This window comes from Lolium perenne, chromosome 3, assembly GCF_019359855.2.
Source record: "Lolium perenne isolate Kyuss_39 chromosome 3, Kyuss_2.0, whole genome shotgun sequence".
In the NCBI taxonomy this organism is placed as follows: Eukaryota; Viridiplantae; Streptophyta; class Magnoliopsida; order Poales; family Poaceae; genus Lolium; species Lolium perenne.
In genome coordinates, this window is record NC_067246.2 from 93,605,280 (window position 1) to 93,630,557 (window position 25,278).

Below are 25,278 nucleotides of genomic sequence, written 5' to 3' on the forward strand. Positions count from 1 at the left end.
CAGGATCTGAAGATGGGCCGGACTCCAGCCTCGCGCCTCGGCAAGTCCCCGCCGGAACCAGCCGGTTCGTCTGACGACCTGACCTTGCTTGAGGTAGCTCTTCTGTTTGATCTCTCATATTCTTTTGTTATTGTTCTTCTGTAGACATTCCCTCAGCCAACATCAACCCACAGGTCCATGAGCATGTGGCTCCCCTGCAGGCCGAGGTCGGGGATGAGTTCCTGGACAAACTTATGGCCCAAGGCCAGAAGAACAATGCTCCGGCTGCTGACGCCGGCCCTAGCCAAGCTCCTCCTGCCAAACGCCCTCGGACTGAAGTCCTTGGGGGAAAACAGGTAGGCACGAAGCGCTACAAGCACAAGAAGATGCCGGTTTCTTCCGGGTAAACTTTTTACTTCTCTCTTTTTGTATGTTTTGTTCTTACCAAGTCCGGTTGCGTTTTGCCAATCCGTCCTTTTTCTCTCTTTCAGCCCTGCGCTTGAGCTTGGCTCCAAGCCGGAGGGCTCTGCCGGCTCCGCAAGGACCTCAACTCCTCCTCCTCACTCAAGTCCGGCACCATCTGGTGCCGGCAACACCTCTGCCTCCCCTCCGGGAGGCACTACAAGTTCGGGGCGCGCGGCCCCTACACCTCCTGATCACCGCGCGGAGGAGGATCTCACCTCCCCTCCTGAAACCCAGGACACCGGCGCCAGCAACACCGGCGCCGACGACACAGTTGCCGGGCAGGCGGAACCTCTGGTTCCTCCTGGCCCGAAGAAGAAGAAGAGGAAGCAGCCAAGCTCTTCCCCCAGCAAGACCGCGCCGGACACTCCCGCGTCGGCCTCTTCTGCACCGCAACCGGAAGCTCTTACCCTCGAGCCTACCGGGACTACACCGACACCATCGCCAAGCCAAGGGCCTCCCGCGGCCAAGCCAACACCGCCGCCAACGACCCCCAAGATCACCCAGTTCATCAAGCCTGGGGCGTCCCGCGGAAAGGCTGTGGATGGCAGCGCATCAACCGGCTCGCAGCCTCTAGTGCTGCATGTCGGGCCTGCCGCCGCTGCGGCCCCGGAAAAACCTTCCGGCCTCCTGGGCCGAATCGTTGAGCTGAAACGTGAGGGCAAGGACCTGGGGCAGCTTCTCCCCTATGCCCAAAAATGGAACGATGCGGACATCTCTGCATCCACCCGTGGCTTGGGGAAGGACCGCCTTCCAGCGCCAGATCCCGCTGGGCCTCGGTCCACTGAAGAACACTTCATGCGGCTCAAGCGTGCCGTGAAGGAGTTCGACAGTGCGTGGTACGACGCCACCAGCAACGTGGTGGTAAGTTTCGCCAACCTTCTTGTAATTTTTGTTGATGCCGGTTTCTTTCTTTCCGGATCTTGTCTATCCTCCCAGTCCCCGAGTTTCGTGTTGAGAGCGTAGCTCTTAGCGCGAAACTTAACTAGAAACGCGTGAAACCGGCATAGCCAGTCCCCGAGTTTCGGGTTAAGATTTTTGTTTCTTTCTTTCTCACAATTATCTTCCTTTGAACAGAGCACCGCGGATGCCCGGAAGCAGCTCTTCGAGGAGCTTCTGTGGGAGCATCGGGACCTTGCTGAGGCCCACAGCCACTGCCAAGGTTTGTTTCCTTTCTTTTCCTCCGGCATCTTTTCACCGGAATGTTTTCTTCTTTGATACTTACGCATCTTTTGTTCAACAGCTGTTCCGGAAGCTACCATCGAGGCCCTCAAGGCCCAGATTGCCACGCTTCAAGGTATCACTCTTTCTTTTCCGGTTAACCCGTTCTTTTTTCATTTTATCAATTGCCACTTGCTAACACCCTTCTTTCCGGTATCTAGGCGAGAAAGAGCAGCTCATCAAGGAGCACCACGACGCACTGGACGTCCAGAAGACCGCCTCGAGGGAGCTTAAGGAACAAGCTATGCAAGCCGCGCTCCAGCATGAGCAAGCTCTGAAGGATGCCCGGGCTGCAGCCGAGGCCAGGCTGGCGGAGGTCGTGGAGGATTCCACGAACTCCAACATGGTGCTGACGACGGAGCTGGAGGAGGAAAGGAAGGCGCGGAAGGCAGCGGAGCACCACATTGAGGTCATGACCACTGATCATAAAGAATATGATCGGCTGGTCATGCAGATTGATGCGCTGGCTTTCCGTAAGTCCTTGCCTTGTTCCTTCTTTCGCTTATAAACTTTCTCCTTTTGAAAATGTATCTGTGTTCCTTTTCCTTCCGGCATACTGCTTTCCGGTATCTTGTGCTTATGCTTTTCCCTTCTTCCTGTAGAACACTTCCCGGACTCCCAGGCACACGCCGTGAAAAAGGTGATGGAGGATCGGGTGGCGCGGAAATTTCCCAATATGGACGTGCACTGGGACGGGTACGACTATCTGGTCACCCTTTCCGCTCGAGTCCAACACATGCGCTCAGTGGACCGGCTCCTTGGCGATCTACCGGAAGAGATGCCGGCAAACATCACCCTTACCGCTCACCGGCTCAAGGAGGCAAGGCGCCAGATTCGTGAGTGGCAGTGCTCCGCGGCTCGTGCCGGAGCTGACACGGCGCTGCGCTCCGCATGCTCCTGGTATCCGGACTTGGATCTGGATGCGCTTCAAGGTGTGCGCCAAGATGCTCCAACCGACATGGACCCGGTCCTTACCGCGAAGCGGCAGGATCGGGCCTACCGACTCGCGGAGTTCACCGAGGTCCGCACCTTCATCCCTCCCCCTCCTGATGTCAAGGATTACCTCAGCGATGAGGAAGAAGAAGAGGGAGATGAAGATGAGGATGCCGAGGATGTGCCGCCGGAAGCTCCCGAGGCCAGCGCTGCTCCCCCTGAAGCCCCCGAGACCGGTGCTGCTCCACCTGACGCCTCCGTTGCCTGAACAAACTTATCTGCTCCTGCTTGCTTGATAATAGAACTTGTTAAATTCGACCCCGGTATGCCGGGGTGTATGATGTAAGATAAAACTTGTCCTTGTGGTTTGTGGTGCAACATTTTATGCCGGTGTCTTGCACATCGGTAACTTATTAAGTTATGTTGGTTTGCTACTTAGCACTTTGCTTATTGTTTCAACTTTTGTCTTGCACTGCAATTATTCCGAAACTGTTTCCGCATCCAATTCGATGCACACTTGGCTCTCTTGCTTTGGCTCTGCCTACCTTCTCTGGGCGTTTTTGGCGTATGAGCACAAAGTTCTTTCACCAAGCAAGCATTTTCTTGAACTTAGAAATAACTCGAAATTTTTGCAAAGAACCGGTATAACCGGGGTTAATTAAATTTTTCCTGATTGTTCTTTCCCGCTCTCGCTCTTCGTAGTTCATGTGCTTATCCCCTACCGGTTTATCTTGCTTGCCATGAAGCCGGGTTGCGGACAGCAGCAGAGTCGAAGACTCCGGTAGGGTTTAGCACACTACTAAACCGGAAAGAAAAAAAGTTCAATAAGCAACCGGTAAACTGAAAAAATAAACAAGTTACATGCAACCTTAGTGGGGTAGTCCCCGAGATTCATTCAAGGTTCCGACATCTTTTATTCATAGCAAGTAAGGTACAAAAAGGAACTTCTTACACCACAATTTCAAGAGTAGAAAGGACGCAACAGAGCTACATTCCACAGTCGTTTGGTCTCCTCCCCGGATTTGTCCGCCTTTCCTTTCTTCCATTCCTGCGCGGCTGCGCATCAATTAAGTAATAGGCATCATTGTGGAGAGCCTTGCTCACAATGAAGGGTCCTTCCCATGGGGGGACAGCTTGTGCCGGCCTTCAGTGCGCTGCACTAGGCGTAGCACTAGGTCCCCTTCCCGGAATACTCTCGGGCTAACCTTCCGACTGTGATAGCGTCTGAGGTTTTGCTGGTAAATGGCTGTTCTTGCCAATGCTAATTCTCTTGCTTCTTCTAGCAAGTCCACATCATCTTCTCGGGCCTCCTTTACCTCTTTTTCGGTATAGAGTTGCACCCTTGGCGAATCATGGAGAATGTCGGTTGGTATGACCGCTTCTGCTCCATAAACCATGAAGAATGGAGTGTATCCGGTAGACCGGTTTGGAGTTGTTCTTATACTCCACAGTACTGATGGTAGCTCATCGAGCCAACACCCCGGTGATTTTTCCACCGCATCAATGAGTCTTGGTTTGATACCGGAAAGTACCAAAGCGTTTGTTCTTTCGACTTGGCCATTGCCTTGTGGATGCGCTACTGAGCACAAATCCAACCGGATGTTGTTGTCTTCACAAAATCTTTTGAACTCACCTTGAGCAAAATTTGTGCCATTGTCAGTGATAATGCTATGCGGGTAGCCATACCGCAAGATAACATCTTTTAAGAACTTCACCGCTGTGTGCCCATCACACTTTGCAATGGGTTTCACCTCTAGCCACTTGGTGAATTTGTCCACCATAACCAAGATGTGGGTCATGTTTCCCCTTGCGGTTTTTAATGGGTCAACCATGTCTAGGCACCAAACGGCAAACGGCCAAGTTAGCGGTATTGTCTTTAAACCGGATGCTGGGGTATGGTTTTGCTTGGCGTACCTCTGGCACCCGTTGCATTTTCTTACCATATCTTCCGCATTTTGCAAAGCCATTGGCCAATAGAACCCATGCCGGAATACTTTTGCCACCAGCGCCCTTGATGACGCGTGATGCCCACATTCTCCTCGGTGAATTTCCTCAAGCATTTCTTTTCCCTCTTCCGGTTCCACACACCTTTGGAGGACACCGGTAACACTTCTCTTGTATACCTCGCCATTGATGACGGTGTAAGCTTTGGACCTCCTCTGGATCCTTCTAGACTCATTTTCGTCAACAGGCAAGGTGCCGTTGATCAGGAATTCCTTAATAGGTTTAACCCATGATGGTGCCTCCCGGACTAGGAACACCGGTACGTCTACGTCCATGCTATCCACCAGCATTGCTTCTTCCGGTATGGGCACAGCAGTCCCCGAGCTTACCGGAGCAGTCCCCGGGTTCCCTTCGTCGATGTCCATTGGTGCAACATGTGACTCCGGTACAAAAATCGATTCCGATTCCGGACTCGGTTTGATCGATGGTACTCTTAAGTGAGCTAAAGCTATTTCGGGAGGAATTTCTTGCCTAGATGAGCCCAGCTTGGACAAAGCATCCGCGGCTTCATTTTCTGCGCGCGGCACATGGTGAAACTCACACCCTTCGAAGAATCCGGCAATCTTTTGCACATGAAACCGGTACGAGGCCATGTTGGCATCTTTTGCATCCCAATCCCTGGAACACTGTTGTACCACAAGATCTGAATCTCCGTAGCAAATGATCCGGTGTGCACCGATTTCTTTTGCGACCTTAAGCCCATGGATCAAAGCTTCGTATTCAGCGACATTGTTTGATGCCCTGAAATGCAGTTGTAAAACATACCGAAGATGGTCTCCCTTTGGTGAGGTGAGCACCACACCGGCGCCTAGACCCTCTTTGAGTTTGGATCCGTCAAAGTGCATCTTCCAGTACTCTACCCTCTGGTCTGAGGGCTTGTATTGCATTTCCGCCCAATCAACCAAGAAATCAGCTAAAGCTTGGCATCCCTTCTTTCATATACCGGCACATACGGTGATAACTGAATTGCCCATTTTGCAATCCGGCCGCTGGCGTCTTTATTGCACATGATATCGGAGATGGGTGCCTCACTCACCACCTTCATGGGGTGCTCCTCAAAGTAGTGCTTGAGCTTCGTGGCGGCCATGAACACGCCATAAGTCATCTTCTGGAAGTGCGGGTAGTTTTGCTTCGAGGAGGAGAGCACTTCGCTCAGGTAGTATACTGGCCTCTGCACGGTTTTTCCTTCCTCTTCTCGTTCTACTACAACTACAACATTAACCACCCGGTTCGTTGCTGCTATGTAAAGCAACATGGGTTCCCTTTCTAAAGGTGAGGCCAAGATTGGGGCTATTGCAAGCATGGTTTTTAGCTCTTTAAACGCCGCGTCTGCCTGAGGGGTCCAGACGAACGTATCGGATTTCTTCATTAGAGTATATAATGGCAAAGCTTTCTCTCCTAGCCTGCTTATGAACCGGCTTAGCGATGCCAAGCTTCCGGTAAATTTTTGCACATCTTTTAGTTCTCGTGGGATAGTCATTCTCTCTATTGCCCGGATTTTTACCGGATTGACTTCAATGCCCCGGCTTGACACAAGGAAACCGAGCAGCTTGCCGGCAGGGACACCGAAAGTGCATTTTGCCGGATTAAGTTTCATCCGGAACCGTCTTAGGTTATCGAATGTTTGCCGGATGTCACTGATTAAGGTATTCTTTACCTTAGTTTTTATCACAATGTCGTCTACATAGACTTGCACATTCTTTCCGATTTGATCAAACAAGCATTTTTGCATACAGCGCTGGTACGTTGCACCAGCGTTGCGCAAACCAAAGGGCATAGTGATATAGCAATAAGCCCCATGCGGGGTAATGAACGCAGTTTTTATTTGATCTTCCTTTTTCAAGGGAATTTGGTGGAAACCGGAATACGCATCCAGAAAGGACAACAACTCACACCCAGCAGTTGAATCAATCACTTGATCGATCCGCGGCAAAGGGAAAGGATCTCTTGGGCAAGCCTTGTTTAGGTTGGTGTAGTCGATGCACATTCGCCATACCTTTGGAGCTTTTGCCTCCAGGTTCTCATCTTTTTTCTTTTCGACCATTACCGGATTGGCCAGCCACTCTGTGTGCGTGACCTCCACAATGAATCCGGCAACGAGCAGTTTAGTCACTTCTTCTCCAATAATCTTCCTCCTATCTTCAGCGAACCGGCGCAAGGGTTGCCGCGCCGGCTTGGCGTCTTTCCGGACATTTAAAGAGTGCTCAGCCAGCTCCCTCGGAACACCCACCAAGTCATCAGTTGACCAGGCAAAGATATTCCGATTCTCACGGAGGAAGCTGACGAGCGCGCTTTCCTATGCTTGCTCGAGTCCGGCACCGATGCGAACGGTGCGCTCTGGGTAAACCGGATCCAGCACAATGTCCTTTGTTTCATTTGTCGGCTTGAATGCCGGTGAGCCCAAGCTTCCACTCATTGCTGCTAAGCTCAACTGTGAGGACTGAGCCAGCGCAACCGCGGTTTGCATTCTTCTTTTTTCCTCCGCGATCACCAGTGATTCCGCTAGGTTTGATCCGGCAGATGCTGTTTCCAGTGAAACCTTATAGTTCCCCACCACAGTTAAGGGTCCACGAGGTGCCGGCATCTTCATCTTGAGGTAGGCTGTATGAGTCGTAGCCATGAAAGCTGCCAATGCTGGTCTTCCCAGCAACGCATGGTAAGGACTGTCTAGGTCCACCACCTCAAACTCAACATTTTCAACCCGGCAATTGTCACGTCCTCCAAATGATACGTCCACCCGAACTTTTCCTACCGGAGCGCAGGACAAGCCCGGAACGATTCCGTAGAACGTTGTACGCGTTGGCTGAAGCATGTTTTCTGTTATGCCCAGCGTATGCATGGTATGCTTGTACATGATGTTTATGCTGCTGCCGTTGTCTATCAGCACCTTGCTGAATTTTACTCGAGTTTGCGGCCCTTTCATGATTGGGTCCACAACAAGAGCGTATCCACCCGGATTCGGCATGATTTTGGGGTGATCCTTGAATGATCAGGTAATTTCCTGATCTGACCACAGCATGTATCTGGGAACTGCCGGCATCACGGCGTTCACCTCCATGGAGCGGCGATGCACACTTTGCCTGTCTGTCGGCTCAGTGACAAAGACTACACAGCACAGATGCGGGTCCTCGTAAATATTCCGGCCTAAAGGTGCCGGTGGAGGTGGTTGATCATTGTTTTGCTCCACCCGGTTAACTTGCTGGTATTGCTGCCTGTTTGGTTGATGCTGTACCGGTAAAGCATTTGCCCCGGTGAGTGGTGGCGGTGGTGGTAGTTGTTGCTGAGGCAGCATATCTTGCGATGGCGGCAACACTGTTGAGCACCCTTGCGCTTGCGCGTCCTTTACTGCTCCCTTTTGCATCAAGTACTTGGTCCAAGAACAATCCTTCGTCAGGTGGTTTGACGGGTGATCCGGGTTCGGCGTGTGCCACCGGCAAGGTTGATCCATGGCGGCTTCCATGGTGTATTTTACGGGTTCCTGCCAATTCTTTTTCTGGCCCCAGGGCTTCTTTTCGACCCACTGCTTTTTAGGACCCGCCCATGGCTGCGATCCGGTTTTTTGCCTTTGGCTGCCGCCGGCATCATAATTTTCTTGCACGGCAGCAACGTGCTGCGGAGCGTACCTTTGATCCGGGAAATCTTCCCTTCTCTTGTTGTTCCGGTTGTCCCGGTATTGTTCCTGTCGCTGCTGAGGCGGGTTTGACTGCTCCGGCTCAGCTTGTACTGCTGGTTGCAATGGGTCTCCCAATGCATAGCTATCCGCCACACGTATCATCTCTGCCAAGGTTGCTGGCATGCTTCTCTGCAGCTTTTGCCACAGCGGTGATCCTCTCCGGCATCCTTGACTGAACCAAGCAATTGCTTGTGCTTCAATCACTCCTTCACACGTGTTTCTTGTTGAGTTCCATCGGGTAAGATAATCCCTGTCTGTTTCACCGGCACGTTGCTGGCATAAAGCGAGCTGTTGGGGCCGGTTTGGCCTCTTGTAAGTGCCTCGAAGTTGTTCACGAAGGCTTCCTCAAAGTCCAGCCATCCGTTAATGCTTCCTGCCGGCAAGTTGTTAAGCCAAATCCGTGCAGGGCCTACCAGGTAGGACGGTATGATTCTCACCGCCCAACGCCGGTTTACTCCACCACCAGCTACATAAACAGCTGTGACATAGTCCGCCAGCCAATCTTCCGGCTTGGTCGTGCCATCATACGTTTTTGTGTCCCGGGGCAGCTGGAAATTGCGTACCGGTGGCTCTTCTCCCATGATCCGTGGGCCAAAACATTTCGGGCCAGGAGGACCCTCAGATTCGATCATTTCGGAAAGATATACCCTGTCCAGCCTGTGCCTCGCATCCTGGTCTGGCAAACATCTTTCCCCCAGGCGTTCCCCCAAAGGGTTCCGGTAGACTCTTGTTCGTTCTACTTCGGAATCTCCCTCTCCGTATCTTTCCGGTTCCGCGGCTCTTGTCTGCCAGTACCTTGGTGGTGGCATTTCCTCATACGCTGCCCTTGCAGCTCGATAATTTTGCCCGGTTTCATATCTACCGGCATGATTGTTTCCGGCATAGCCTCCTCTGGCGTAGCCTCGACCTGCCCCTTGGCTTTTTCTACCGGCATCGTGTTGCCCAGCTTGTTGTTTTCCGGCAAGAACCGGATCGTACACAGTCATCTGCTGTGCGTTCATTTCTTTTTCTCTTCTTCTGTCCGGATGGGGGGACGATGCCTGCCCATGGGACTTGCTTCCGGCATTCTTTGTTGAACGCACGGATTTTGAGGCCGCGGCCTTGTTCAGCTTAGCCAGTTGCTCAGCATTCTGCTGCTCAATAGTTTCCAGTAGCTCTCTAACACGCTCTTGCTGTTTTGCCAAAGCATCTCCGGAAAGCGATTCACATAGCTCTACTGCAGCTTTAGCAGCTTTTATAGTTTTATCCGGGCTACTGTACTTAGGTTTTTCCACGATGCTAACAGATGCAGAGGTACTTTTGCCGGCAAGAACTTCTTTGCGCAAATCCTGATCTAGGTTGCGAGCTTTAAGCCGGTTCTCCGGTATCCTAGCAGCATGAGCGCTAACAGAAGCAAAGCCATGGGCAGCGTTATACTCACGTAGGGTTAGGTTCAGCTCGCGCTGCGCCCGGACGATGTCGGCGCCGTTTGCGAGCAGCTTCTGGAGTTGTGCCTCCAGCTCCGCCTGAGCCGCTACCGGGTCGATGTTCTGCGCGATGGGCGTTGCCAGCACGTTCATCGCCGCTTGGAGTGGCGTTGCCGGTGGTGCGGAAGATGCTCCCGCAGCGCCAGCGTCTCGTTCCAGCGGTGGCTTAGCCGCACGGGTCGAAGCCGCACGACCAGCACCTTCATCCACAGCTTCCTTGCCTGCACCAACCGCACCGATCATCATTACCTCGACGCTGCCGGTGGTGCGGCCAGCACAGAGCCATCTTGGCGGGTCCGGTGCCACCAGCACCGGCGAGAGGCGCTGGCGCATGGGGACGGTGCCGAAGTAGACACGGTGGCTGCCGAACTTGATGGTGCGGCCGTTCTTGGGGAAGATGCCGCCGTTGGCGAAGCATCCCACGTTGTCGTTGATGAAGTCCATGGCGTAGAGGCGCTGGACGAGCGCAGACACCGTCCGTTCGCCGGCGACCTCGAGGATGCCCGCCCGAATGTGAACTCCTGCAAGCGCCACTTCATGCCCCACGGTGGGCGCCAACTGTCGTTGTTGTGAACAGACAGATGCCGATATGGTTGTAGGGATTTTCATGTTACTAAAACACCTCTCTTTTTGCTGAAAATCTTGAAGTTGCGCTTGTCTTGTTTTCCTATGCTTATTGCATTATGCTTACATGACTTGTTTATTTACAAGATTCCTTTTCATAGGAAGTGGGTTAGACTTAAAAGTGTTTCTTATTTGCGTTTGATGCTCTCTTTTGCTTCAACTCTTATTTCTTGCGAGAGCATCATTAAAATTACTGAGCCCATCTTAATGGCTATAAAGAAAGCACTTCTTGGGAGATAACCCATGTTTTTATTTTGCTACTGTTTTGTTGTGTCTTCGAAGTTGTTACTACTATAGCAACCTCTCCTTATCATGTTTATTTCATTTTTGTGCCAAGTAAAGTCTTTGATAGAAAGTTGATACTAGATTTGGATTTCTACGCAGAAACAGATTTTTAGCTGTCACGAATTTAAGTTTTTCTCTCTGTAGGAAACTAGTAAAATCCTGAAAAAAATTCATGCGTAATCCTCAGATATGTGCGCAACTTTCGTTCAACTGGAGCTTTTCCATCTGAGCATGTTAAGTGACTCGAAAAAATTCATCTTTACGGACTGTTCTGTTTTTGACAGATTCTGCCTTTTATTTCGCATTGCTTCTTTTACTGTGTTTGAGTGGATTTCTTTGCTCCATTAAATTTCAGTAGCCTTGGGTAATGTCCAGAAGTGTTGGGAATGATTGTGTCCTTGCTGAACATGTGAATTTTTGATTATGCACTAACCCTCTAATGAGATTGCTTTGAGTTTGGTGTGAAGGAAGTTTTCAAGGATCAAGAGAGGAGGATGATATAATATGATCAAGAAGAGTGAAAAGTCTAAGCTTGGGGATGCCCCCGTGGTTCATCCCTGCATATTTCGAGAAGACTCAAGCGTCTAAGCTTGGGGATGCCCAAGGCATCCCCTTCTTCATCAACAACTTATCAGGTCACCTCTAGTGAAACTATATTTTAATTCCGTCACATCTTATGCACTCTACTTGGAGCGTTTGTGTGCTTTTATTTTTGTTCTGTTATTTTCATTTTCTGAATAAATCGGATCCTAGCATGCTTGTGTGGGAGAGAGACACGCTTCGCTTTTTCATTAATTTGAACACTTGTGTTCTTCGTTTTACTTTAATGTTCATGGCGAAAGCTGAAAGCCTCGGCACTTATTGTTTATGTTTATGGCGAAAGCTGAAAGCCTCAGCATTGATTGTTATTTGGTTGGAAACAGAAAATGCTTCATGTGTTAGTTGGTATATTGTCTTGAATAATTTGATACTTGGCAATTGTTTTGAGCTCTCAAGTAGATCATGTTTAAGCTCTTGCATCATGTAGTTTAAACCTATTAGTGGAGAACTACCGTAGAGCTTGTTGAAATTTGTTTTGCATGATTGGTGTCTCTAAGGTCTAGATAATTTCTGGTGAAAGTGTTTGAGCAACAAGGAAGACAGTGTAGAGTCTTATAATGCTTGCAATATGTTCTTATGTAAGTTTTACTGTACCAGTTTATACTTGTGTTTGCTTCAAACAACCTTGCTAGCCAAAGCCTTGTACTGAGAGGGAATGCTTCTCGTGCATCCAAAACCTTGAGCCAAAACCTATGCCATTTGTGTCCACCATAACTACCTACTATGTGGTATTTTTCTGCCATTCCAAGTAAGTACTTCATGTGCTACCTTTAAACAATTCAGAATTTTATTACTCCTTATTTGTGTCAATGTTTTATAGCTCATGAGGAAGTATGTGGTGTTTTATCTTTCAATCTTGTTGGGCAGACTTTCACCAATGGACTAGTGGCATATACATCCGCTTATCCAATAATTTTGCAAAAAGAGCTGGCAACGGGTGCCCAGCCCCAATTAATTAACTTTCATTAATAATTCTCTTCACATGTTTTGCCCTGATTTATCAGTAAGCAACTTAATTTTGCAATAGACACTCCTCCATGGTATGTGAAATGTTGGAAGGCACCCGAGGATTCGGTTAGTCATGGCTTGTGAAAGCAAAAGGTTGGGAGGAGTGTCATCTATAAATAAAACTAAAGTACATGTGTAAACAAAAGAGAAGAGGGATGATCTACCTTGCTGGTAGAGATAACGTCCTTCATGGGAGCCGCTCTTTGAAAGTCTGTTTGACAAGGGGGTTAGAGTGCCCACTACCATTCGTTGACAACAACAAACACCTCTCAAAACTTTATCTTTATGCTCTCTATATGATTTCAAAACTTGAAAAGCTCTAGCACATGATTTAATACCTGCTTCCCTCTGCGAAGGGCATTTCTTTTACTTTATGTTGAGTCAGTTTACCTACTTCTTTCTATCTTAGAAGCAAACACTTGTGTCAACTGTATGCACTGATTCTTACATGTTTACTTATTGCATTTATTAAATTACTTTGTGTTTATAATTATCCATGAGATATACATGTTGAAAGTTGAAAGCAATTGCTGAAACTTAAATCTTCCTTTGTGTTGCTTCAAGACCTCTTATTAAGAATCTATTGCTTTATGAGTTAACTCTTATGCAAGAATTTTTTATGCTTGCCTTGAAAGTACTATTCATGAAAAGTTTTGCTATATGATTCAGTTGTTTAGGAAAGTGGATTTTGTACACCCACGCATGGGTGTGGGTGTTTCCGTCACCGTCCATTGTGCTTTGAGATTCGGATAAAAAGAGGAGAGAGAAAGGAATCTTTTCATATACTATGGTGGGCACGAATCTCGAGGAATAAATGAACGGTGACGGAAACACCCACACCCATGCGTGGGTGTACAAAAGTATTTCCGAGTTGTTTAGTCATTATCTTTTTTTAGCAAACTATAGACCATTGCTTTGAGTCACTTCATTCACCTCATATGCTTTACAATAGTATTGATCAAGATTATGTTGGTAGCATGTCACTTCAGAAATTATTCTTTTTATCGTTTACCTACTCGAGGACGAGTAGGAACTAAGCTTGGGGATGCTTGATACGTCTCCAATGTATTTATAATTTATTATGTTCCATGCTTGTTTTATGACAATACCTGCATGTTTTACTCACACTTTATATCATTTTTATGCATTTTCCAGGACTAACCTATTAACAAGATGCCGAAGCGCCAGTTCCTGTTTTCTGTTGTTTTTGGTTTCAGAAATTCTACACAGGAAATATTCTCGGAATTGGACGAAACAAAAGCCCATGGCCCTATTTTCCATGGAGGGTTCCAGAACATCGAAGAAGAGTCGGAGACGGCCAGCAGGGGGGCCACCCCATAGGGCGGCGCGGCCCACCCTCCTAGCGCGCCCAAGTGTGGGGAGGCCACCCCCTGGCTCCTCCGACGCTGCCCCTTCGCCTATATATTCCTTCGTCTCCGAAAACCCTAACGGCATCAGTCATATTCCACGAAGAGTTCCGTAGCCTCCGCCATCGTGAAGACAAGTTCAGGGGACAGAAGTCTCTGTTCCGGCACGCCGCCGGGACGGGGAAGTGCCCCCGGAATCCATCTCCATCGACTCCATCGCCATCTTCATCGCTGTTGCTGTCTCCCATGATGAGGAGGGAGTAGTTCTCCCCCGAGGCTGAGGGCTCTACCGGTAGCTATGTGGTTCATCTCTCTCTCCCATGGTGTGATCTTTATGTGATCATGAGCTTTGTGATCTAGTTGAATATGTAGATGTTACTCTTGTCTATTATGCACTCTAGAGGTTACTTTAATCTGAACTCCGGAGTTACTCTCCACGGTGTGATGGTGACAGTGTGCGCATCGTGTGTGATTCCTTTATGAAGTTGTGGAGCTTGTTTACTCCAGCTTGAGGTGTGCTTTTGTAGCCCTACGCAATGAATGGTGTTTGTCATCCAACAAGAGAGTGTTTGAGAGTAGCATTTATTTATTCAATTATGTGATCATTGTTGAGAGTGTCCACTAGGGAAAGTATGATCCCTAGGGCTTGTTTCTAAGCATTGGAACACCGTTTCCAACAAGTTCTGCTACATGTTTGCTTGCTGCCATCTTTATTTCAGATTGCAATTACTACTTATAATCATCCATGTTACCTGTATTTCACTATCTCTTCGCCGAACTAGTGCACCTATACATATGACAAGTGTATTAGGTGTGTTGGGGACACAAGAGACTTCTTGTATCTTAATTGCAGGGTTGCTTGAGAGGGATATCTCTGACCTCTACCTCCCTGAGTTCGATAAACCTTGGAGAAAATTCCTTATATGACACTCCCTTAAAACCAGGTTCCTTATTTGACACTAGACAAAATTTTCTTCCCTACATGACATCTTGTCTTAATTTGTTTCCTCCTGTGACACTACAGTGCATTTTACTCACCAACAGTGTTAAAGAAGGACATGAAAATACCATTTTACCCCTGGTGCATAATATGACAAAAAAAAATCTGTACAACACCATTTGAGACCACATAATTTGGTAACCGAACATATAGATGAGCATGGCAACCTGAAGATCGATTCGTGGAGATCAATTCTACTCCTATTCAGCAAATAGCTACTCGATGTGAGGTGCTATGCTCCTCCTTCTACTCCTACTGCATTTGGAGATCAATTGGAACAATGACCCCTGTAGCGGCGACGCCCAAGTGCAGTATAGATGAGCATTGCAACCTGAAGCCGACCCTACAGCCGTGCTGCTGCCCGCAGCCGCGCCATGACTTGCGCCCCAGCACAGGTCGCCGATGAGGTCTCTACAGTGGCGCCAAGGCCTGCGCCAACAGCACAGCTCGCCAACGAGCGCTCCAAAGCGGCCGCCCCGCCGTTACCTCCCGCCGCCGCGCCTTGGCCGCCATCCCCGTGCCTGGGTCGCCGTCCATCGTTATGCTTGCTCCGACCCCCACATCCGTGCCTGGCCCACCACCCGTATCCACACCTTGGTCCATGGGTCCTCAACTCACGCCACCGCTGCAACGAGCGAGCACTCCGCTGCTGCCGCTAGGGCTCAATTGGGTGGGGACGACACAACAACGGGAGGAGAGGAACGGATTCGGTCGGGTCGCTAGCTTCGGTTCGATTAGCACAGGGCTATTTTTGTCCGTGCCTGAGAATTTTGACGGAACATTGTGACGGAACAAACGGCGATGTCACAGGAGGAAACAAATTAAGGCAAGATGTCATATAGGGAAGAAATTTTGGGCCAGTGTCAAATAAGGAACTTGATTTTAAGAGAGTGTCATAAAAGGAATTTTCTCTAAACCTTGGGTGATCCACTTAAGGGAAACTTGCTGCTGTTCTACAAACATCTGCTCTTGGAGGCCCAACACTGTCTACAGGAATAGAAGCGTGCGTAGACATCATAGATCCATTCTAGATCGGATTGAGATTGGTCAAACTGTCTGATTTTACTGTATATGCAAACAGGGAAGAGTTTTTTATGATGTGGTTTTGCATGTTGTGATTGTTGTGCCAAAGATTAAGCTGAGTAGCCTAGTTTGTTCAGACCCGAGCGCAAGACGAGCTAGACGATTTGAATAACGAGGTTGCTCTGCTCAAGGAAGTGTAGAGAACTCAAGCAAAAATTATAAGGTGTAAGAAACAGGAATGGGAGGCAGAAAGAAAGGTGTTATTGGCTGAAAAGAAAAAGTTAGAGTATGACATATCTGATCCGCTCCAAGTGAATTTTGCAAACAAGAAAAGGCTCAAGAAAATCAGAGCTATTTGTGATGAGTGATGAATCTGTTGGAGATGTAGTGTAGGAGATTCTGCTAATGGTTGATCTAGATAGAATTTGTAATGTACACTAAGTAGCATTTGTAATATACACTAAGTATCACTTCTAATGCACTCTACCCTCTATTTGAACTGGTACTTGTGTTGTTTGTGAGTGAACTAGGCCGATGATTATAACTAGGGATCATAGTAAGGAGAGATGATTGATCGGAACCTATGACATTAGTGAACATGACCACACCATTGGTTTTGATTGAAGATCTCTTCCATATGTCCTCATACTATGAGGCTTATGTTACATTTCTTTGCATGTTTCTGCCTCTTCAATTTTGCATTGGCAAAAGATTCAAGTATGGCACAATAGAAGGCAAGGTGCTGCCGTCAAACTTAGTCGTGTGTGACATATTCCTTGCACACTAGACTTAGTTTGCGGATATGCCCTTTGCCTGCCGGTGTGACCCAATGTATGAGGTCTATTTTTGGTTTGTCTTCCGCGTTTGGTCAATGATTCAAGTATGGCACAATGGAAGGCAAGGTTGTGCCCTCAAACTTAGTCGTGTGTGGCACTTTCCTTGCACACTAGACTTAGTTTTGGGACAGTCCATTTGCCTACCGTGTGACCCAATGTATGAGACATCTGTTGGTTTTTCTTCTGCATTGGCCAATGATTTAAATATGAAACTGTGAAAGCTAAGATGGTGCCCTCAAACTTAGTCACGTGTGCCACATTCGTTGCACAGTACACTTAGTTTGTGGCCACTCCCTTTAGTTGCCTTGTGACCCAATGTATGAGGCCTTTTCTGCTTCTGCAATTCTGCATTGACCAATGATTTAAATATGGCACTATGGAAGGCAAGGTGTTGCTCTCAAACTTAGTCGTGTGTGTCGCATTTCTTGCACATTAGACTTAGTTTGTGGACAGTCCCTTGAGCTGTCGTGTGACCCAATATATGAGGCTTCGCTAATGTTTTTATGTGCTTGTTCATCTAGTTGTGAGCAGCCACCTCTAACGACATGTGCTTTTGGTGCAGAGTGAGAAGATCCAGCTTGGGGCACCTGCAGAGGTTCCCAGCGAGGGACCGTCTAAGAAGTGTCGAGGAAGGAAGGCTAACGTCATCCACATCCACGAAGACGTAGGGTTGGACCACTTCCTCTAGATCATCTTCAAGCCCACCTTCGGGAAGCTCCTAATCCCTACCAAGTTCCTCAAGTGGTTCGGACCCATCCCTTTGAACATCATCGTATGCAGCAACATTGGCTGCAGCTGGAGGATGACTACGAGGAAAGAAGGCAACGACGCATTCATCGACCAAGGGTGGGCAGCCTTCACCATCGCCCATTAGCTCAAGATAGGCCAGTTCCTCACCTTGAAGAAGGTGTCCTCTTTCGAGTACAGTGTGGTCATCTTCGACCACACCTGCACTGAGGTGATGACCAGGTGCCCGGACCATGGTGATGCCACCAGGTGTGTTTTCTTCGAAGAAGAAGTCTGAAGCTCTGCTGGTATTGTGCCGTTGCTGGTATTATGTATCTCCTATCCAATGGTGTTGTGTTTGAACTATGGTGTCTGAACATGTGTCATATCGTGTCGAGTACTAAATCTATTTCGTGTCGTCTATGATCTTTCTAGTATCTTGCATTGTGTGCTTGCTTGTACGCTATTGATCACTGGTAACCTTATCAATGAAGGGAAGAGGTAACCAAAAGCTGATTTTGGGTTGCAACCAAATAGCAGCATTCACGTTTTGGGCTGCTACTTGACCTCAAAACCGACCTACCAAACGGCCAAAGCTCAAATCTCCACGGAACAGAAAAAACTCTTCGCGGCCTACCAAACGACAGGCCATTTCTGACCCGTGGCCCGTCAGAAATGTGTGCGTTATTTTCACTGGCGAGGTAGTGCAGAAAATCAGCCAGGCTACCAAACAGGCTCCTTATGAACGCAACAAAAAAAAGGAACGAACGAAAGAAAACCCCCACTTCGCACCTTAGGCCTTGTTCGACAGAGGTAGATTTGTGTGTATTTTAGTGTATTAGCCACCGTGTTTTGGGTGAAAACACCTCAGTCACCCAATCCCCTCATATCCCTCTTCCATCCAGATCCGTATAATCCCTCTCTCCAAAACATTGGCTCATGGAGGAGGTTGGGTCGCCGGTGGTGCTTTTGGTGCAGGTACACGCTTCCTTCGGCGGCGGAGTTCGGTGGAGGTCCGCGGTGGTGTGCCGGCCCCCTCTGCTTCCCCAGATCAGGAGATCTGGTGGGAGCGCCATCCCCCTCCCGGGGTTCGCGTGGCGGCGGATCTGGGTTGACGATTTCGAAGCCGATGATGTTGAAGGAAGACGAAGATGCAGCTGGATTTGGGTGGAGGCTCCACGGAGTTTGAGGTTCGGCGACTTCCCGTCCGTCAGGGGACGTCTTCTGATCCAAGGCTTGAAGGAAGACGCGGCGGCGGTGCGCCGCCGGCACGTCCTGCTCCATGCTGGCGTCCTTGTGTTGCAGAAGGACTGGATTGTATTTTTCATCTTTGTTGGGTTCCTTTCTGTAAGGTTCCTCCTTTAATATTACTAGTTGAATGCCCGTGCTTCGCCACGGCCCGCTCAAAAAGAAAAATGATTGTTAAAAGCATTGATCAAATAATTGTTTTATATTTCGAACATATATGTCGACCGATGACACATGTTCATTCCCAAACAACAAATGTACCATCGACGTGATAAACGGTCTCGCATGTTTCTTGACTTATCTCTCTTTCGGGAAGCAAGAACCCTCTCATTCTCTTAGGGTGTGTTTGGTTGTGAAATCGAGTAGAATGTTATGGAATCATTCCATGCCTAGAACCAATTCTTGTGTTTGGTTGTGGAGCAGGAACAGGACCAAGTGGTTACTCAAAAGGGGATATAGGTCTAAGGGCACGTACAATGGGGTGATGTCAGCCTTCCCTTCCGCTTGCCACATCAGATTTTTGCTTAGTTGGAGGAGAGAGAATGAAGGGAAAGAAGGTTGTCTTCCCTTAGCTAAGGGATGATCTCTTATGAAATAGGAGAAGACTATTTTTCCATTGTACGAATTTTCTTCCCTTAGTCACATAATTTCCTACTAAAAATAATTAATTATCATTTATTGTAAGGGATGACAATAAAAGATAATGCATTGTACCGATTATATTTATCATCCTCTCTAGATGACATGGACTACTAAGAGAAGATGTGTCTTCCCTACCATTGTACATGCCCTAATATATCCGCAATGCGAAGGAAACCAAATTGGTGGAACCGCTCGCTAGTCACTACCCTCACCGAGTCGACCGAAAAATAATTGGCCTCTATCCTCACCCCGCACAGCCCAACTCCCTCTCAGACGAGCATGCGCGAGGAACTAAGGGCGGTGCGGTGGGAACAAGGGGAGGGGGCAGTTGGAACCAGGGGCCGTGGCGGCTTCTCACATGTGTGGTGGTGCTGGGAGAGGCGCGGTGGCAATAAAAATCATGCCCATCGGCGGGAATCAAGAAATCATTCCGTATCCATTTCGACCTTGGCACCTTTCCCACCGATTTTGCCTCTTTCAGCTCCGATTTTTGCAAGCTGAGAAGAACATGGTGCCCTTCTGTGATATGCTCAAGCCCACTTCGATTTTGAGAAAAAAATCAATAATATGCTCCAATACATGGAATGTTCAACAATATATGGTTATATATGCTGCTGCCCCATTTTTTCTATATGTGTGTCGTAGCTATTTATGATACAATACATGCATTGTAGATGGGCAAAATGATGGATAAAAAGAATTGAATGTAATGAATTTGGATTATTTCGGTGGCTTATTGCTGAAAGTTTGATTCGTATGGTGTTACCGCGTTGAAGGTAAGCTCACCATTGCTGCATCTTAAAGTAGTTTCCGAGTTTCCATTTCTTCATTTGGAATCTGGGCTCTTCTATCTCCGACTTATTTTTTTCTCTATTCTTTACTTATTTCATTTGAAAATATTTGGCTAACCACGAGAGACAAAATCATTGTGCATATATAGGTTGATTCAAGGAAAACAGATATTGACATTGACATTGACATGAGAACATTAAAATTATATCCTCACCTCCAGGAACAATAAATATAAATTATTCCAAGTTTGCAACAAGAATTTTTCTAGAGGTATATCTTCAATGCACTATGAATAACCATACATAGTACTGATTTTTTTCCCCAGTCCTACATCACCAGACTGAAAACAAAATGGAATCAAGTGTTTCTAAAGCATAACCCAATAAGAATCGCTAACAAATATATAGTTCTTGAAATTGCTTTGAAATATCTGTCTCACCAGAGGCATGCTCCTCTACAGCTATGGAGATGAACATCAGCTATACCTTGTAACACCTGAATGGAGAATCCTTCCAATCGTCACCCTCTTCAAACCGTGAGTACTATTATTAACAAAAAAAAGTTAAGTTAAACATTGGCTGATTAAATTGCCGTGTGTATGTATAAACTAAACTTCAGCAGTCAAAGAAAAAGGAACCAAGTCATCAGAGCATTCAGAAGTGAATTGGTCGAATGGATTGCATGCTTTGACTTGTAAACAAGATGCGCTTGATCCGAGCCATAGCGGAACCACGTTGACAGATTACACCATCAGAGACTGGCGCGGTGCTCCGTAACATCAGCTTCATCGATCAATCCAACCGGCTGATGTACATTGGGCAGGGGCCTATCCTCATTGTCGTCCATGCTCCTGGCCAAAGTGACCTCCTCGGAGCGTGTCACCACTCACCTCGCCGGCGTGCACATCTGCGTAGGCTAGATCTTCTAATGAGATGATATAGCACCTATGAATCTTATCAATTCCTGATAATACAAAAAATATAAAATACTAAGGAAGTAAATAGAGTAACTTGATTAATAATACACATGTTTTCTGCTTAATTCAGTAGTAGGATTTTACTTGGCCACTGACCAGTATGCTCACACAAACTTGTGAGATGATCCAGAAATAGACCTTCAAAAATAGTAATCTAGAAATACAAATGAAAAGTCTTTGACATACTTGCATTACCTTCTTAAACCCGTTTTTCAATAAGCAATGGACCAATTGATCTCTTCGCCAAACTACTGTTTGTACACTATACTACTATCTCTACCAAATCGAGATGCTCGGCAACGATCTAGTAGATCTTGGCAAGCTAGAAGGCGGATGGGGCAGCCGGTAACCACACGCTAGAACTGTGCGACCTGTGTATGGCGTCCAGTCGGGGTTGACGTGACCTGCTGGTTCTGAATGGGACCTGTTGACGAAGCGCTAGGGTAGACGTCGCTAAGAACATGGTCTTGAATTGATCAGCGACCTGTGACTGCAGCTGTGAGCTGAGATCCCCCATCTTGGCCTCACAGAAAATGACATAGGTGTCAGATGGAGAGCTCTTGAAGGCACCTGGTTTGTAGATACAAACCGGATGTGAAATCGGAACAGAAGCTAACAGCATGAAGACTGGATGCCTCTCCCTTGCGTCGACACAACAGTGCCTGCCCGTGCCTTGTGAAGCCGAGTAGTTGCCGAGATGCGGCGATCTTGTGCTCTGCTCCGCCTATGTATCGAGATGTGGAAGGCGTATACATCGTTTCTGCCTCCGATTCCTCCTCTTGGCCCTCCTCTGGTCCCGCCCCAGCTCCCGCGAGGTCCTCCTTGAAGAAGTCCGTCGGTGCATGTACAAGGCTGGAGAATTCAGGCGCACGGGGGCAATCACACGGGCACCGGCCGGTGGAGCTGGTACAGAGGTGCGCTGGCAACTTCCTACGGCGGGGGAACCGGAGGCGGGAGTTGGTTAGACATTTGCGATCACACTTTTGGGGTTGGGTAAATGGTTTGACTGTGGTGGCATTTGTTCCGTAAATAGGAGGAAGTGTGACATCAAGAGAAAGTGTGACATCAAGGGGAAGCGTGTGACATTACATGTTTCACTTTAATAGTAAAGATCTTGGTTTCCTCGAAAAAAAAAACATTGGCTCAACTAATGAGCGAAGCGTCCAAGCGTCTCAACTAATCAGCGATGTTTTCAACCGTTCCTGGTGCAGCCCGCCCAAAACGCGAGGGGAGTGGAGCGTTTTGTTTACACTCCAAACTGACGTGTTTCAGGGATTGCCCGGACTGACGCCTACCGAAAGTCTGAAACCGGCCGACCGAACGGCCCATTCGCGTTTTGTTGAGTTTTCAGATGGGGCGAGGATTATACTCAGCAAACCCTGCCGAACAAGCCCTTATCGGACCGGCCCACCGGTGGGAAGGCCTCCCTCCCCGTATTTGCCTGTTTCCCCTCGTCCGCGCCACTATAAGTTCGAAATCGCGTCTCGTTTTCCTCTTCCCTGATCCAATCCCATCTTGAAAACCCTAGATCCCCAAGACAGTAGATAGTCGATGGGGAGACCATCTAATCATGCTGGTGTCGTTGATGAAAACGAGTGGCGGAAGCGTGAGGAGAGGAAAAACATGCTGGCTTGGATCGAGGACATGGAAAATACCATGGGGAGATACAAGACACCACCGCCAACGGAAATCGTTCTGTACCCAGGTATGAGGATTTCTGTTTATTCTCCCGTGATGAGATTCTGTTTTGTTATCATATTGAGAAAGGTTATGCCAACATTTGACATGCATTGCTGAAAAGATTCGATCCTTCCTGAATTTGCTCCATTTTTATTGGCTTTTCGATACGTTTAATTTTTGTAGTTGATGCTTCTGGTTTTATAGAAGTTCTATAATTTGTTGAGTCCGGTACTAATCCTCTGACTAGTATACTTCTACCATTTGAAGATCTCATGGATAGAGCATGGGGATGGAGCAGGCTGGTGATCTATGAGGTGTCAGATACTATTGTTGAGTGGCCCACTTTTATGCAATATCTAAAGGAGTATTTCAATCGAAATGTTGCTTTTCTTTGCACCAGGAGTCAAGAAGCTGCCCGTTACGTAAGTTCTTCCTCCTGCCCATATATGTTGTAAGAAATACTGGTGCCCTAGCTTACCTTATTTGATAGATTGTGTTGCTAATAACTTCTTTGCATCGCTGCAAAACAATGGTGTCAAGTGTCTCAAGATGGAGAGGAGGTATCGCATGATTCATGCAAAAGATCTCAGTGCTGAAGACATAACCTTGAGCGACAGTATCCAGGAGCGAGCAATCTGTGTTTTCAACTCAGGGGTTAAATCGGTTGCTGCAACTGCTGGATTGATGGTATATGCCTGCCTAATAAATCAGATCAACCAGTGTTCTACTTAATTTATTCATTTTAGTTTTTGATGCTTATTAATTTGTTTGCGCTAATTGAGAAAACTCTTGTTTAAGTGTATGCCGGAGGAGGCCAAGCTGATGTCTGACTTGCAAAGAGATCATTTCAAGCACATATCCGTCTTTTCGAGCTATATCCGGCAGAGTGCCCTGCATCTTACGCACTACCAAGGGTCTGAATCTGATGTCATTGCTGCTTCCCTTCTGGTATGTATGCCCATGCCTCTACCAGAACAAACTGCATCTCGGTTATATATATCTAGCGAGACTTACTAATTTTGTCGCAACAATGGTTGGATTGAAGGGTACGATGAAGGAGACTATCTCTGTGCGTAGGTTGATGAATCGAGGGAACACCGACATCGGTGTAGAAGAATTAGAGTGTGGATTTATCCGAGAGGCTGTTGTTCCACTTCTAGAAAAACTTGAAAATTTCTTTGCTCGTGAAATTGCTGGTACAGTGGATGAGCATGCCAGTTCGCTTAGAGGGTATATTGATTTTCTTGTTTCTGTAATTGCACATATGTTTTTGGGGGAAAGTGTCTATGTCTATTTATTGTGCTTTACTGTTACTAGGGATAACAGTAGTGTTGAGGGATTCAAAGCTGAGAAATCGGAGAAGCCTATAAGGTATATTGAAATTTTGTTGGTTTTTTCTTGTTGAATTCATATTGCTTGGGGGAAGTGTTAACTTGTTGTGCTTTACTGTCATCAGAGACAGCACTGTGGTGGAGTTGAAACCCAATGCAAATGAAAAGCCAAAGGATACAAATGAACGTTGTGCAAAGAACAAGCTTGGAAATGGAAAGAGGAAGAGGAAGAGGAAGAGATCAAGAAGACCTAATTCCTTTTGTTGCTTATAAGGAAGTTTTAATTCCTTTTTTGTTGCCGAATTGCTGTGAACTGTTGACATAGCTTTGGCAGACATCTAAGCTATCCATTGTTAGTGCAACTTAATTAAATGGCCCTTTTCTAATTAATGTGATAATTAGCTTACATATTTTTAGTTGAATATGTCTTGATGACAAACATGTGATTTTTCTTCAATTCTGTTTTCAAGATTAGTGTGTGATTATATGCCTCTTATAAAACATAAAGCTGCGTCTATTTAATATGGATGGTTGACCTAGAACTAACTTTATTTTCTGCTTTGATGATGTCATCTGTTTTCATGTGTTATTCATGTGCAACTCGTAAAAAGGATGTGCAATTGCACACCCGTATGCAATTCTCATGTGCGCAAATCGTGATGCAAATTTAACGGTCCTAGGGTCGATCTAGAACTAACTTAATTCCCGGTCAATCTAGAACTAGCAAAAGAGATTTAATATTGTGCAAGACTCTTTTCTTATTACTATTAGCCCTTTCCTTTCTATTGATATATATGATTTCATGCTTACTCTATTAAACCTAAGGGCTTTACTGAACCACAGATAATGTACTTCAAAGGAGCAATGAACCAGGAAGTATTCTATGCAGTAATTGTCACCCGTCACTGTTTTCTCGTCGGCTAACACTTGGATCATCCTCAGCTGCGTTCCCCATAGCGTCCTCTAAAGGTACTTGGGGCGGGCCGGACAATTTTTCGTTCCCAGCCGCGCGCCCCAAAGCCTCCTTCCATCCGGCGCAGCCCAATACGACGTCCGGCGCCCCGAGCCTGTCCCCGGTCCACAAGAGATGCTCCGGGCGGGCCGGACACAACGAAAAGCGAGGCGGGGAGTGGCCGGCCCGACGCGTCAGCGACACATAAAAATTTGAACCCCCTCCCGCCACATCGCGCCTCTCCCGCCGCACATTTCTACGCTCCCAAAGGATTTCACCGCCTCTCCCGCCGATTCATTTCTCCCTCCCGTCGTCGTTACTCTCTCCCTCCCGCCGCCGCTACCCTCTCCCATCCATGGCGCCGCCAACAGGCCCCAAAAAAATGGCCAAGAAAGCGGATACCAAGCCGCCGGGCAATGAGGCAGCGACGAAAGGGCCGAAGGCGTCCTT

General features: G+C 47.5%; 1 protein-coding gene across 1 annotated transcript; it reads left to right on the forward strand.

The window, feature by feature from the left end:
• The first annotated feature begins 22,324 nt into the window (after window positions 1-22,324).
• Window positions 22,325-24,282, forward strand: LOC127338290 (uncharacterized). The gene is made up of 7 exons (XM_051364472.2): window positions 22,325-22,570; window positions 22,813-22,967; window positions 23,086-23,232; window positions 23,344-23,493; window positions 23,591-23,775; window positions 23,863-23,916; window positions 24,002-24,282. The coding sequence occupies exons 1-7, from the start codon at window positions 22,417-22,419 to the stop codon at window positions 24,147-24,149; spliced, it is 993 nt and encodes a 330-aa protein (XP_051220432.1). The 5' UTR covers window positions 22,325-22,416; the 3' UTR covers window positions 24,150-24,282.
• The last annotated feature ends 996 nt before the right edge of the window (window positions 24,283-25,278 follow it).